Raw genomic sequence first — 15,355 nt, forward strand, 5'->3', positions numbered from 1 at the left:
GGTGAAAAATTATTAGGTACAGAACTGTGCAATACAGAAGGATATTAAAGGGTTGCTTTAATTACATCTATTAAATCCTCCAATTAAAAAAAAACAGAAGAAACATTGGCTCATAAAAATCATGTATTTATTTCCCACGGTCTTGAATCACTAAAGCATAAAGGCAAATATGACCTAATATTAATAACAGATCTAGTGGAATGATTCCTGCAATTACAATACACCCACTCCTTGTTTAGCAACTTCTTCATTTAGCAACCATTTGCAAATATGACAACAGTAAAGAATCCATTAGTTGATCAATGTGTGCCTGACAAAAATGCATTCTAGAATGAGAGTAACACTGGCATAGTCCTACAAGAATTTAATTTGAATGAGACTGTATAACCAATGATCTTTGCAGCATCTCTCTCTCTCTCTCATTCACTCTCTCAGTCACTTAGTGCTCAATGACTTGGTTGTTAGAAAAGAGCTCGGTCACTAAATGAGGGGTGGATACAAAGGAACTGAAGGATACTTTTCATTCAAAAGGGCTGCAAAAACATTTTTCCAGATTTCTGAACTCTTAAGATACTATGTCATTATCCCTTAGACCATAATGCTTTAAAAGTCAAAATAAAACCAGGGGATTTTCCGGCTTGATACAGCTGGAATGTGCACGGAATTATTAGCATTCTTTTGTCCCCCAAGTTCTAAAGCTAGAACATAATTCTTACATTAAAGGGGGGGAGGGAAACGCATTAAAAACTTGCTAGATTCATATAATCTCAGATGAACTCGAATTATGATGGGATAAACCAAGCTTGAAATGCTATTTTAAGAGCTTTCATTTGCAGGGCCATTCTTTTTATTTCTGGGAAATACCAGATTGAAGTAAAAGACAAAACAGGAATATACAATTTAATAAAATTCATCCTCCACAGAAGTTGCCCCATATGGTTCAGTGTGAGTTCATTCCCGAATAACCCTGCAAACCAGGGAAGTGCTCATGTTGGATAAACACCTTGGGATTGGACAGCAATCACCATTTATTGGTATATTTAAAGGTAAATAATATTTAATTATTTAAAAACAGTGTGTTTTGTAGAGCTGAATGAAGTATTGCAAGATGCCACTTAAAGCAGTTACTGTATTCAAAATTGAGAATACAGAAAGTGACTGTACTGTTCCAATGTAATTCAGCAGCTTTCTATTACAAGTACAATCCAAGTGAAATTTCCCCTATTTTAAAAATAATAATAAACAAGTTCAGGCTTCTTAGGTAAGAAAACAAAGTTTATAAAAACATTAACACTGATATTATTCCTATTACAGTCAACGTTATACTTACAGTTCCAATACCATGACAATGTTAGCTTTCTCTTCAAAAGCATCTACCAATTGGACAAGCTTTGGATGGTGCAGACAGTTCATTATGCTGATCTCTTGCCTTATGTTTTCTTTATCCTTAGCTGAATATGCTTTAAAAAATTTTCCTGCCCAAACTTTTCCAGTTTTTTTCTCAACAAGCCGGAAAACCTGTCCAAATTTCCCTCTGAAAAATATAGAAAATAAAAATAAAAATATGTAACACAGGAAAACATGCTTTCTGGATACCCTAGATCAGAGATAAGTAATCTTGGCTCTTTTATGACTTGTTGACTTCAATATCCAGAATTCCTGAACCAGCCATGCTGACTCAGGAATTCTGGGAGTTGAAGACCACAAGTCATAAAAGAGCCAAGGTTGCCTACCCCTGCCATAGATTCTAGAGTTTAAGATGATTAATGTGATTCTTATGCTCAGCTGACAGGTACTTAGTCAGAACCAGTGTACTTGCATTCACAGATACAGACATGAAAAGGCAAAAGTTATTAGAATGTGGAAACTGCCCTACAACAACTCTGATTTTTTAAATTTTTTTACTTGCCTATATAGCACAGCTTTTTCTACAGCTGATTAGCAACAGCTCTCCATGTCCTTGTAGTACTTGATATCAGATGTCTTAAAATTAGAACACCACGTACTGAACTTGGAGTCCTTAAGGTCCAATTTTATTGTTCCCAATTAACTGTAATGTTATCAGCATTTGATGACTGCAAATAGTAAGATGATAAACTCATTTGGTAGAAAATTATTTGAGTATGAATAAGAAATCTGATATACCTTAGAGCAGTGTCAAACCGCCGGCCCATGGGCAGGATGCATCATAGCGAAACCACACCCACCCTATTGGCGGCAATGGAAAAACAAGTTGCGATACGTCGTGACATGTCACATGACGTTGCGAGTTTGACACCCCTGCCTTAGAGGCTTACTTAATATGCATTTAAAAAGCTGATGATAGATTTTTGAGACAATGTACTTTTTAGTAGAAAGGGGAAACATATTTTTATACTTACGATCCCAATCTTTCTTCAACATGGTAGAATTCTGAAACTTTTTGTTCTGTATTGATAGACACTGTCCGACAATCCATTTCTGTTTCTTTCTCTTCTAGAATTTAGTACAAAATATTTAATTAAAAAAATCCCTTATATACTATAAATCCCATATTTTGCAGTAGTCAAGATCTTACCATCATCAGATCCTTCAGCTTCTTCCTCTTCTTTAGGGCCTAAAAAAAAAACACAAACACATACCTCTTAGGAGTCATGACCCAGCTTGTCTATATCCCCCTTAGGAGCCATGATCCAGCTTGTCTACTTCCCCGTTCTTTATTTCATATGCCTTGTTGTGACTCCTTTCTGGAATAAGGCACTTAGGCACAATGAACTTGTTCTAAAGTTTGAGGTAAACAATATTATTGAACTGCTTTCCTATGCACTGTGATCTGCCCAATGACCAATTCATGGACATTTTCATGGTTTATTTATTTTATTTTATTTTATTTTTTTATTGGATTTGTATACCGCCCTATTCCCGTAGGACTCAGGGCGGTTTACAGGGCAGTTAAAACCATGAATACAAAAAATTAAAAACAATTAAAACAATTAAATTAAATTCAAGCCCCAAGAGTAAATCTAAAACAATCCCACAGTCTGGACCAAAATGGTTGCCAAGATGCTGGAAATAACTGAAAGGAAAAGTTCTAGCTCTTGATCATTTAATGGCAACACCTAACTCCTGGCTATTGTAGGCAATATAATTTGAATTTTTATTTGGGTACATCAGATTTGTAAGCTTGATCTTTTTTCTCTCAATATATGCTTTGCAAACAGGTTCCCAAACTGAGTTTTTCTTCTCCCTCATCTTATAAATTTTTGTGGTTTTATCAAAATAAAAAAAAATATTAATGCAAGATATATTCTTGCCCATTTATTATTCCTCCACTCTTAAGCAGAAACATTTTATGGTGGCTTTACTAACAATATATTGTTTACTTTTTTTTAGAAGAAAGCTTTTGGATTGACTTTCTGTAAGCACATAGCGTTTGTTTTTAAAACTTTTTGCTTCATTATTGCAACTCTCATCCTATTTACATTTCTTAAGGTACCATTTATGGGAAAGAGCTACAGCACAGAGATAGAATAATGTCTGATTTGTCTACAGTGGTTTTCAGGTTAGCAGTCACCAGTTATGAGGATCAGATGGCTATTCATGTTTGGGACAGTCAGCGCAGACAGTAAATATCTATCTTAAGACAGTATCTTGTGGAACGGCAGACCAAAACAAGCTTTCCAAATGCTTTTATGAGGTTTATAAATTAATATTTGGTATTATTTTACTAAGTGTTATAAATATAAAATTGTCACTATCTTGTAGAGGATGCCTGAAGCCCCTCCACTGCTCCAAAATTTATCTTATTGCCAGGTGTGGTCCATCTTCATGCCATTTGCATATATCTGGCAGTTTACCTGGGGTGTTTCACTTTTGAATGCAGGAACTAGTAAATGCTATGTAATCAGTATCTTCTCAATGTTCAAATGTTCATGTAATAAATTCTACATAAAACTTGTATCTTCTAACCCAGGGGTAGGCAACGCTGGCTCTTTTATGACTCGTGGACTTCAACTCCCAGAATTCCTAAGCCAGCATAGGTTGCCTACCCCTGTTCTAACCGAACATTTATTTTATTTCCTTATTACAGATGGTTGTACTGAATCAGAGCTATAATAATGCATGGCCTCCCAAGAAGGCTGGATTCAGATTAAACACATGCCTCAGGCTTGCAAACAAAGTATAATCACATTTATTATATTTCCTTTTATAACTTAAAAAGTTCACAATTATTTTTTTCCCACTGACAGGGTTATGGGGAAATTGCAGCATAGCAGAATCTTTCCTCTATATGGACTGTTCTTTAAAAATGTTGTTGTCCAGTTTTCTATTGCTTGCTTTCTTGAAGAGAACACGTTGTTAACAGTGCAATTATGTAGTAAGTATTTCAGTGAGATACCCTTGGTGTGGTGTACCTTTTAAAAGTTTCTTAAAAAAAAAACAACTTGTTTTTTCAAGTGCTTAAAGCTGGCTTTCTGGAACTCTTCAGATATATTGGATTTCAACATTTAACCTCTAAATTGGGCTCTGCTAGTTGGGATTTTTAGAAATTGCTGTCCAAAACAGGCTGAGGAAAGTTAATCTAAGATACTATTTAAGAAAGAGGTAGTCCCGTTTTCTTTTGTTACTATACAGAGCTGATTTTGGAAGTTGGAACCAATGCTGGAAAAAATATACATGCAACCTTTAAAAAATCAAATATAGTAGTCTAGAGTAACACTGTGTTATAGGTTGCAGCTGATTATTTTCTACTTTTTGTGGGATCTTAAAAACCATTAGGTTTGTTGTTGCATTTTATTCCTGGAGCAGAGGGATTAGAAACAGCGTGAATATATTCTCCTCCCATTCTATTCAAAATGGACAGTGTTTAATATTCATATGTTATGTGTATGTAGGGGTATAGGTCTATACATATGTTGCACATAGTATGTATATGTTGTATATAGTATGTTTAGGTGTGTGTCATGTATGTGTTCACTTTGAAAGTGGGCAACTAAATTTCATTTTTGATGTGTGTCGTTGTGCCAACGGTAAAAAATGACAATAAAGGTTATCTTATCTATCTTATCTTATCTTAATATGTTTTGGCCTTACCAAACTTTATACTGCAACAAGTCCTTTAAAGTGACAGTGCTTCAAGAAGACTTTCAGTAAAACAATATAAAGCTAAAAAGAAATTCAGAAGCAGGCTAGTATTCATCCCATCCTATTGAAGTCTAGCTAAAAGCTTCTCCATTAAGAGTAGAGAATCCTTCACTCACTGTTTCATTCTTTCTAAAATAAATGTGCAAGCTCAAGCATTTCAAATTCAAAATATATTCTACTGTAATTTGGAGCAAACAGTTTTGGATTGTAACAATCAAAGATTCTAGAGCAATTCATAGATTGAATTGGGGATGACAAAAATCTAAATCATATATAACATTCAATACATGCTACTGACAGATGAATAATATCAAATAATCAAATGGCAAAATGACAATATCAAAAGAAGGAATCGTTTCTTTTTTTTCCATTTTTCTCCAAGGTCCATTCTATTCTATTCTATTCTATTCTATTCTATTCTATTCTATTCTATTCTATTCTATTCTATTCTATTCTATTCTATTCTATTCTATTCTATTCTTGCACTTTTTGCTTTCTCTTTGCTTCTATCTTCCTTTCTCTATATTAGTTTGTGTCAGTTTTTATCTTCTTTTTGTGATTATTTGTCTCCTATGCCCTGTGCTAGGTTGTTTTCTAAATTAATAGTCTTTTTAAAAAAATCTGTTTTCCAATTGATCTGGAGAGTCATTCTTCATATACAGAATTATATTTTCAACTAAACTGCAATACCTTGCTCTCAAAAACAGCTATTATCTGTCAATTCATTGTTGATGTACATATAAGGAAATGGCAGAGTCTGTACCACATCCTGGTTATGATAATCTAAAAATACTGTACTGCAATTCATAAGTCTCCCTCCATTCCAACATTACAAAATAGTCCTTTTTGATTGATATGTATGTAGCCCTTTCCCTTAACTTAAAATGTTTGATGCTTATTATTTCAGTTATCATATAACAGACCTACGAAGTAATTTAGAACAGCATTTTAGAGATGGCAACTCAAGTTGCAAGGAAGAGTGGTTTGCTATTATAACATTCCTTATGGGCAACTGCTCCATAAAACTTTGATTTGTCTGTGCCAAATAGTAAAGGGCAATCCATATAACCTACTACTTAAGAATGGTTTACTTATTCCAAGCTCATAGACAGACTAATGTTTAAATAATGAATTCCCCAGAAGAAAGTGATGAACTGAATTTTTGTACTCTAACAGCAAAGTTCTTTATTTAAAGTAGAAAGACAGCAACAAAGATAAGACTAAAGCAAACGTATCTTTCCCAAGAAAAATAGCACTCATTTTCAAGTATTCATTATCAAACCCAAAAGTTTGGAACTTGCAACTAACTGGATCATAAGGTAAAGGTAAAAGGTAAAGGTTCCCCCGCACATGCGTGCTAGTCATTTCCAACTCTAGGGGCCGGTGCTCATCTCCGTTTCAAAGCCGAAGAGCCAGCGTTTGTCCGAGGACGTCTCTGTGGTCATGTGGCCGGCATGACTAGACGCCAAAGGCGCACGGAACGCTGTTACCTTCCCAGCGTAGTGGTCCCTATTTTTCTACTTGCATTTTTACGTGCTTTCGAACTGCTAGGTTGGCAGAAGCTGGGACGAGTAACAGGCGCTCACTCTGTTACGCGGCACTCGGGATTCAACCCGCCAAACTGCCAACCATCTGATCGACAAGCTCAGCGTCCTAACCCACTGAGCCACCACATCATATTGAAATACAAATACATAAAACCTCCACTTTATAATTTTATTGGATATAGAAGCTACATGACTCCCAAATGACTCTGGGCAGCTCACATCTCAAAAGCTAGAAACAACAAAGCGAAGGAAAAAACTTCATACTTCTGGGGGGAAAAAACCTTACCTCATTAAAAAAAAAAACCAGCCAAAACCAAACAGAGCATCAACAACCACCCTAACCCCAAGCTGGAAACAGTCAGGTTTTCAAAAGACTTACAGATCAATTGCAGGGTGGGAGCCAAATGGACCTCATGTGTGGGGGATGCTCTTCCAGAGGGCTTTCATAGGTGTTCACATAACCCACCCTCACTTCCTCATTTTGGGTAAGGGGATTGGATGCATTTATAGCCACTAGTATTCCAGTGATATAGAAATATTCCAAAACATAATCCCTTTATGGTAGACTTACCTTCTTCTTTCTTTCCTACTTTTACTAGCTCAGATTCCTGACTTGGCTCACTGATCCCATACACATTAGCTGCTCGCACCCTGAATTTGTACTCCCGGTCAGCTAGAAGATTTTGGACACTGTATGAAGTGCTGCGGCAAGTGGTGAGATCTGTCCATTTCTTGTCCACTGTGTCCCATATTTCCACACTGTAGGACTGCACTGCACTCCCACCATCATACGAGGAGCCATACCATGAAAGGGTGAGGGAAGAATTCCGAATGTCAGATGCACAGGGGGTTCCTGCTGGAGGATCAGGCTTATCTGCAGGTAGGGAAATGCATATGCAATGTGTTGTTGTTGTTATTGTTGTTGTTATTCATTTTTTGTTAAGTTTATTTACTGCCTATCTCGCTGTGGGGGTACTCTAGGTGGCTTACAATAATAAAAAAAGAAAAAAATGAAAGGAGTGCGAACAGAAAACAATTAAAATAATAGAACCATAAAATACACAATGAAAAAAGGAACACAACAAGAATGCATCAGCATGATAACCAAAAACAATCATTACATCAGCAAATCCACTTTCTTATTTCTCACACCAAGGAATGCCTACGCTTGAGGTAAATTTGGGAAATTTTGTTTTTCTCAAGTCAGCTAGTCATACTTTAAGGCTTTATCTACATGGTGTGGGACACAAACCTATAGTTAGATTTGAAGAGTCCTGAAGTGTTTCTGTAATCCTGCACTCATGAATCAAGGATTCAGCAATATTATTTGATACTCAACACTCCTTACTTTTCATTTATCATCCTGATTTAGAAGGCAGTAAGAGACAGAAGTGACTTGTCAGCAGGAAAATCTTTGGTCATGCAATTATTATCCATCATAGTAATCTATGCTCTATGCCAGGATTAGGTGGTCATTTTTGGCCAAGATACTGAACTGATATAAATCAACGTATTAAGGTCTGTGTTTCATGTGGGGACGTGCAACCAACCCCTGATGTCTGCATAAAAAAGAATAATCTATACTACATTAAAACGGATTTACTAAAACACATTTACATTCACAGCACACACACATATAGTTCCCTGCCACACCCTAAAATGAGGCCAAACATTTTCTTGTCCAGAGATAAGACAATCTTTCCCTCTTTCTCTGATGGCTAAATAGATGTTAGCACAATTAATACTATTAAAACCAATTCAGTGTACTGAAAATGAATGATTTGGTTCTATAGCAGATCTTGTATATTTCAAATACCTTGAATTGGTTAAGGCTTTCATAGACTCTTCATATCCCTCTGAACAGCCCATTTATTTTCTAGAGTACAAGCTTAAAATGGTTTTAGGTAAGTATTAGATGCAGTAGCCACAAATGATAGATGACATTTTGCAGTCAATGCATTAATTGTATATAACTCCCTTCTTTCCAACTTCCCTCTTAAAAGCTGCAAGCATTTTAGGGTTAAGAATTTTCTGTACATACTATTTAAGGCCTGGATACATTATTAACCTAGCTGCTTGTGGCATGAAAATATATTCTTTTTTCACGTATTACAATAAAATTTAAAATCAAATAATTTAAAATAAAAATTCAATTTCCAAGAGGGAAGATTAATGTTTGGAACCCAGCACAATATACAGTATAACTGTAAACATAAATCAATTTAAAAGAAGCCTAAAACTCCTGTTACTTGTATAGGTGCACTAACAGAAAAAGAGCAAACCAGTTTCAACCCTGAAGAATTATGATGTTTTTTTTTCAAAGAACTGAATAAAATGCTTCCACACATACATAAAAGCTATTTTAGTAAACAGTACTATCCTAAACATATTTACTAAGCTATGTAGATTTGTTATATAATTTGATTGCCCATTGATTGAACCCATCACCAATTGTAATAATATGAGCTATAATTGCTGGATCAAGGCTCACTGATCCTTATGCTACATACTATAACAACAGACAACAAGTCCATCATTCCCTAATTTACGGTCCAAGTTGGACAAAGTCAATCAGGGTGTAGATATCATGGGGTAGGGTAAGCCAGAAGCCTAAAAATGGCTACCATCGAAGGCAGTCTCCAGATTTAGAAGTATCCTGCCTTGAAAGCACATGTTGAGAGAAACAAAGAGAAGGTTTTCCCTTCATAATGTGCTTGCCGGCTTCCCAGAAGAACTGGTTGGCAGCTCTGGGAAGCAAGATGCTGTGTTTAATGAATCATCAACTAGAACCACTGCAAAGCTCTATTTTTAATGAATGAACTTTAAATACCACTAACTTCAATGGAATCCCGTTTCCAAGCAGCTTTATGACAAATGCTATTAATTGATATCAAAATTAATGGATTGTGTTCATGTTTATTCAGTAAGGAAGAAAAAGATTGGATAAGTATAAGAAGTGATATTTATGAATGGACTCTGTGTGTCATTGTGTATAAAGGTTTCAAACTTTCTTAAGTCACGGAAGAAATAATTACAGCTGGAAACACTGCAGATGAATAGATGTAAGATGTTTGATACAATTGTGTCAGAATTCATAGTGTAGTGTTAGTAAAAATCCATTGCTGGGTCTCTCCCTTGTGTTTTAAAACAAGGATGTTTGGTTTCCTTCGGGGCAGGAACTGATTAGTTGCAGCAATAGCATTCACAAGTTACGTTTGGGTTTTTATTTAGGAAGTTTTTCAGTGTTTAATCCTCAAGTGTCAATATGCTATTACTTTTAATCTTTTGTGCAATATCAGCAGTATTAGAAAACATTAGGAAAAGAAAAAATGCAGAGTAAGTTTCTCTCTCCACAAATTTTATTCAGCATTATTAGGGCATAGAGTAGCCTGAAAAACCTTTGATAAAGTGACTAAATTAGTGGATCAAGGAAATGCTGGTGATATAATACATTTAGACGTCAGTAAGGCATTTGATACAGTAAACCACGGTCTACCTCTTGATAAGGTGGAACGATGTGGGATAGACAATACCATCAGCTGATGGATTTGCAGTTGGCTCACCAAACACAATCGGCATGTGGCTGCCAATGGAACTACATCTACATGGAGGGAAGCATGCAATGGGGTACCTCAAGATTCTATCTTAGGCCCAACATCTTTCAACATCTTCATAAATGACCTAGATAAGAGAAATGAAGGGGTGCTCATCAAATTTGCAAATGACTCCAAGCTGGGGGAGAACTGCTAACACTTTGGAAGATAGACTCAAGATTCAGAAGGCTTTTGACAGACTTAAGCATTGGGCCCTATCCAACAAGATGCAATTCAATGGTGAGAAAAGTGAGTTTCTGCACTTGGGTAGGAAAAAAAAACCAAGTGCACAGGTATGGAACACCTGGCCCAACAGTGGTGCTTGTGAGGGGGATTTAGGTGTCTTGGTGGACCACCACTTAAATCTGAATCAACAGTGTGCTGTAGCTGCCGAAAAAGCCAGTGCAGTCCTAGGCTGCATCAACAAAGGGATAGCATCAAGATAATAAAAGTGATAGTACCTATCTATACTGAATTAGTGTTATATTATTGGAATACTGCATCCAGTTCTGATCGCCATGACATGAAAAATATGCTTGGGCCCTAGAAAAAGTGCAGAGAAGAGCAACAAAAAATGACAAGGGTCTGATGGCTAAATCATATGATGAACAGCTAAGGGAAGTAGATATGTTTAACCTAACAAAGAGAAGGCTTGGGATGACATGGTGAACATCTACCAGTACTTGAAGGGCAGTCATAGGAAAGAGGGGGTTGATTTATTCGCCATAGCATTTGAGAGCAGGAAAAGAAGCAATGGGTGGAAGCTGGTCCAAGGGAGATCAAACCTGGAAATAAGGAGGCATTTTCTGACTGTGAGAATAATTAATCAATGGAACATTTTGCTTCCCAGAGTTGTGGGTGCTCCCCTGCTGGAGGTTTTCAAGAAAAGACTGGACAACCATTTGACCAGGATGATATAAGGACATTGGGCAAGGGGTTGAACTAGAAGATCTTTAAGAGCCTTCTAGCCCTATGATTCTATGATTCCTTGTGTACAGGCAGTTCTCGACATACGACCACAATTGAGCCCAAAATTTCTGTTGCAAAGTGAGACATTTGTTAAGTGAGTTTTACAACCTTTCTTGCTGCACTTGTTAAGTGAATCACTGCAGTTGTAAAGTTAGTAACATGGTTAAGTGAATGTGGCTTCCCCATTCACGTTGCTTGTCAGAAGGACAAAAAAAGTGATCATATGACCCTGGTACAGTGCAACCGTCATAATCATGAGTCAGTTACCAAGCTTCTGAATTTTGAACACATGACCATGGGGATGCTGCAACAGTCATAAGCGTGAAAAAGGGTCATAATTCACTTTTTCAATACCGTTGTGACTTCAAATGGTCACTGAATGAACTGTTGTAAGTCGAGGACTATCTATGTATTTATTATACATGTGCAAGCTTGTTCTGGGTCACATTGTTTCTAAAAATAGACGCAAAATATTTCTGTGCATGATGAAAATCTATATATGGAGCCATATATACCTGCACGTAATTTTTCTCAGAGTTTGACAGCACAAGTCAAGGGTAGAATGTAACAGTTTTAGTTCCCTGCAACCAGGTCACCAATTGCAGTGCTTTAATTTTTTTCTCATGAGCAAATAAGGACAAAATTAAAAGAACATACATGGACATAACTGAAATAGGAATGTCTAAGCCCTTCCTTCTAAGGATGTTAATAGCCTTATTCTGTCTATCCTACACTAGACTCAGTTGTTTCCAGAAGGATGCGGAGTGATGTCTACATGAATTCTACAGCTTTCCAACCTCTTATCTGGTTCATCTCCTTGGAAGTACAAGAGCTAGCTTTGCTATGACATTCCTCATTCTATGTAATTACAACCTGTGTATTTTTATTACCACTTATGCATTTTTTTCTATTTATATCCCATGTTTTTTGACCACAGGAACACAATGTCCCATTATAGAAGCAGGGAGCACCCGGGGGCACATGAGTGAAGCCCAGGTCCAGACAAAAACGCTGTATTAGTCTACTAAGTATTGGAAATATTTAGATTATTGCCAGTAATTTCAACAATTTAAAACAGACACCACAGCCTAGAAAGGTTAAGCAAACATTCACCCTGGACTTCACACTTAGGTGCTCACATAATGCCAATCTTATGCTTCTTCCATTTCATATTTCTAAATAAGTATTTCCATGCTTTCACAATCTGCCATAATTAATTTCCTATGGTGGTGTCCAAGACACAGCCACAGTATGAAACAGAAGGGACCAACAATTAAGCTTATCCAGAAGTTTTAAAGCTAGTCATGGTCCAATAGGTCCATACGTATATTCATAAAAGGTGCAGTATGCCCTAACAAACATGCAGGAGGACAATTATGGATGCATCTTATCACTGAAATCTTGAATTACATCAAGAAGAAGAAGAAGCTTCAAAGCTTCCTTTTTAATATGCTAGCTTTGCAAAAGTGGTGTATTTAAGTTTATTAAAACTGGTTCAGATAAATGCAAATGCTGTTTATCTGGCTTTTATAGGGGAGGCTGAGATCTTTGAGAGAGTCCTTCTGTCATAATTAAAATGTGCAAGGGTGTCCGCTTTCAGATTCTGAAGTGCTATGCGAAGGATGGTCACACAAGTCTCCTTTCTTTTACTTTTGAATCAGTATGAAAAACATTGTTATTAGGGCAAGTCTCTGTTATCTAAGATAATTTGCTGGGTGGTGCTGTCTGTGTTGTAATTGTTTTCAATAATGTTTTCATTATTCCTTGAAACAGGAAGGGCTTTTTTTTTAAAAAAAAAAAGATCTTAATTTTTATCAAAAGCTTGAACACCAATTGCTGGTGTAAAGGCAGGCATAAATAAAATAAAGATCAAATAATTCTGGGCAGACAACAGTAATATGGGATGTGGTTCTTCCTTCTGCACATTCTCAAAATCAGCTAGCAGAGGCTGTCTGGCATTAGCATTCAGACAGCCAAAATTCTAGCTTCGGAGTCCCAACAGTTACTCGCTGACTGTTCTCCATTCGGGATGGAAGCAGAATCTTCTCAAGAAAGTTCTCTTTAGATACCTTGGCTTCTTTTTAATTTGAATGATCATATTACCATACCACACTATTATTAGCTATTGAGAAACTTGCCAGCCAGATAGAGAGCAGGCATAAAGCAACAATTAATTCTTTTCCATGGGCTCGTCTTGTTTAGCCAGAGAAGGTATTTAATATACTGCTAAAGCTGGCTGGATGATGTCCATGCCGACATTGCTGGCAAAGGCTGCACTTGAGATTCATTTGTGGGAGAAAAATGAAACCATAAAAGGCCATAACTGAACTCTAAGATACTGCTCTCAGGGCTTGGGGTCACTGTAAACCTCTCTGCTTTCATTGGGGGGGAAAAACATTGTGTAGCTTATATTTCCAAGGGAGGAAAGAACTGTAATTTAAACGCATTATTCTGTATAGATGTTAATGAATTCTATTTTTAGCAAAGATTTGGATTTGGACAAGAAATGGGTAAGTTTTATAAAAAACAATCTCCATGTAGTAAGCAAGTTCCACAATAAACAGAACTTTCTTCTCATAAAACTGTATTTTTTTCAACACTGAAGCTACAGTGAATTTTAATGCTATATGAGAGCTACTTTGCTTCCTGAAAGGTGTCAGTTGAGTAGACAAATTATCTAATGTGGTATCTTTGTATTATGTTATTTTACAGCATTTTCTCTAATTAAATCTTATAGCTAAAATTAAGAATTAATGAATGACAATATTGAATCCCAATGATTTCTTATGCATTTGTGAAAATCTTGGAAAGTGTCTTTTCATCTTCATACATTACCATACAACTTGCTTTGATAATATTTAGAAAATTTTAAACACTGAATTATAAAATATTTCCAATTTCATATGCAAAGTTGAGAGACAGACAGCATTTCATCAAGGCTCATAAGGGTAAAAAGGGATAAGGAAGTTGAGAGACAGACAGCATTTCATCCAGGCTCATAAGGAAGGTTTCTAAACATTTTGCTTTTCCCTTAAATGATCTAAATCACTCAACATCTTAAGCTTTGCTTCTCTGCCCTTGTAGTTCCTTCATATGTAACCTGAAATATCCCAACCCTTCTATTCTACTTGCTGATTTTTCCGTTTATATGGTTTTTTGGATCTGGAATAGCTGAAATATCCTCAACTATAGGGAACAAAAAGAGGAAGCTATCCAAAACTGTTAGTCAATCAATCAAGTCATCTAGCCTAGTATGGCTGCCATTAACACACACTGTGTTTTTCAATTTCACATTTGAAAAAAATATGATTGTAACTGACACCAATCGTTATTATAAACTGGCATTTATAGCTTGTACTGGTTCCTGAAATTTAACTATTTTGATAGTTCACACTAATTTTCCCAGTACAATGACAAAAAACAAACCTTCCTGCAACAATCTGCCCTAAGAAAATACATTCTACCATAAATTATAGCCATGTTTAAAATGATAGTAGATGGTAATTGGAAATAACAGATACAAATTTACACACTCTTATTAAAGAGATACAGATATAACAGAAAATTGTGGCTAAGGGAAGAAATGGTATCTGTTGCTGTGCTTCTTGCTAACCTTCTACCCTTAATGCTTTAAATATCTTGGCATTCTCATGAAAGTTGTTCCTCAACATCTCATATCTTCTTGGGTACCCTGTGCAAAGTGAGAAAGGTGATTCCCCTTTCTTGTCTAGGCATTGTCAGCCAACAGCTTTGCACACCATTCTAGCTATAAATAAGGTCCTCCTGTCAATCAAGACAAAGAAGTTCAGAAATAAACAGTGAGGTAGTTGGGCTTCCACTAATCCTGTTCTGTGTCATGGCATTAGCTGCTCACAATATATTTATCACTATGGGAGAGCCAAATGCAGGAGATATACCAAGTTAAATTTTTCTATGGTGCACTTCTAGAGATGAATGAAAATATTAAGTGGGGTGGATGTCAAATAACATGTAGGTGGACTAGGACAAGACATGACATTTTTGGAATACAGTGAGGGTTATAAAATAGATGAGTTTGCCTGATAGTGACTTTGCACTGTGAGGGTTCAGGTTTTAGGTTTGGGGTTTTCCATTCTGATATGC

General features: G+C 36.3%; 1 protein-coding gene across 5 annotated transcripts in view; it reads right to left on the reverse strand.

The window, feature by feature from the left end:
• Positions 1–15,355, reverse strand: part of MYLK (myosin light chain kinase) — a 190,013-nt gene that overhangs the window by 19,838 nt on the left and 154,820 nt on the right. For 3 of the 5 annotated variants that reach the window (XM_083377923.1, XM_083377919.1, XM_083377920.1), the window contains 4 exons: positions 7,243–7,545; positions 2,558–2,596; positions 2,382–2,475; positions 1,331–1,534 (listed from right to left, as the gene is read on the reverse strand). In XM_083377923.1, coding sequence (XP_083234049.1) covers positions 1,331–1,534; positions 2,382–2,475; positions 2,558–2,596; positions 7,243–7,545 — 640 coding nt within the window. Of the gene's footprint in view, positions 1–1,330; positions 1,535–2,381; positions 2,476–2,557; positions 2,597–2,621; positions 2,656–7,242; positions 7,546–15,355 lie in introns of those variants that run through there. The other 2 variants (XM_083377921.1, XM_083377922.1) reach the window with 2 other exon arrangements.

The sequence above is a fragment of the Vipera ursinii genome (assembly GCF_947247035.1).
Source record: "Vipera ursinii genome assembly, chromosome: 1".
NCBI lineage: Eukaryota > Metazoa > Chordata > Lepidosauria > Squamata > Viperidae > Vipera > Vipera ursinii.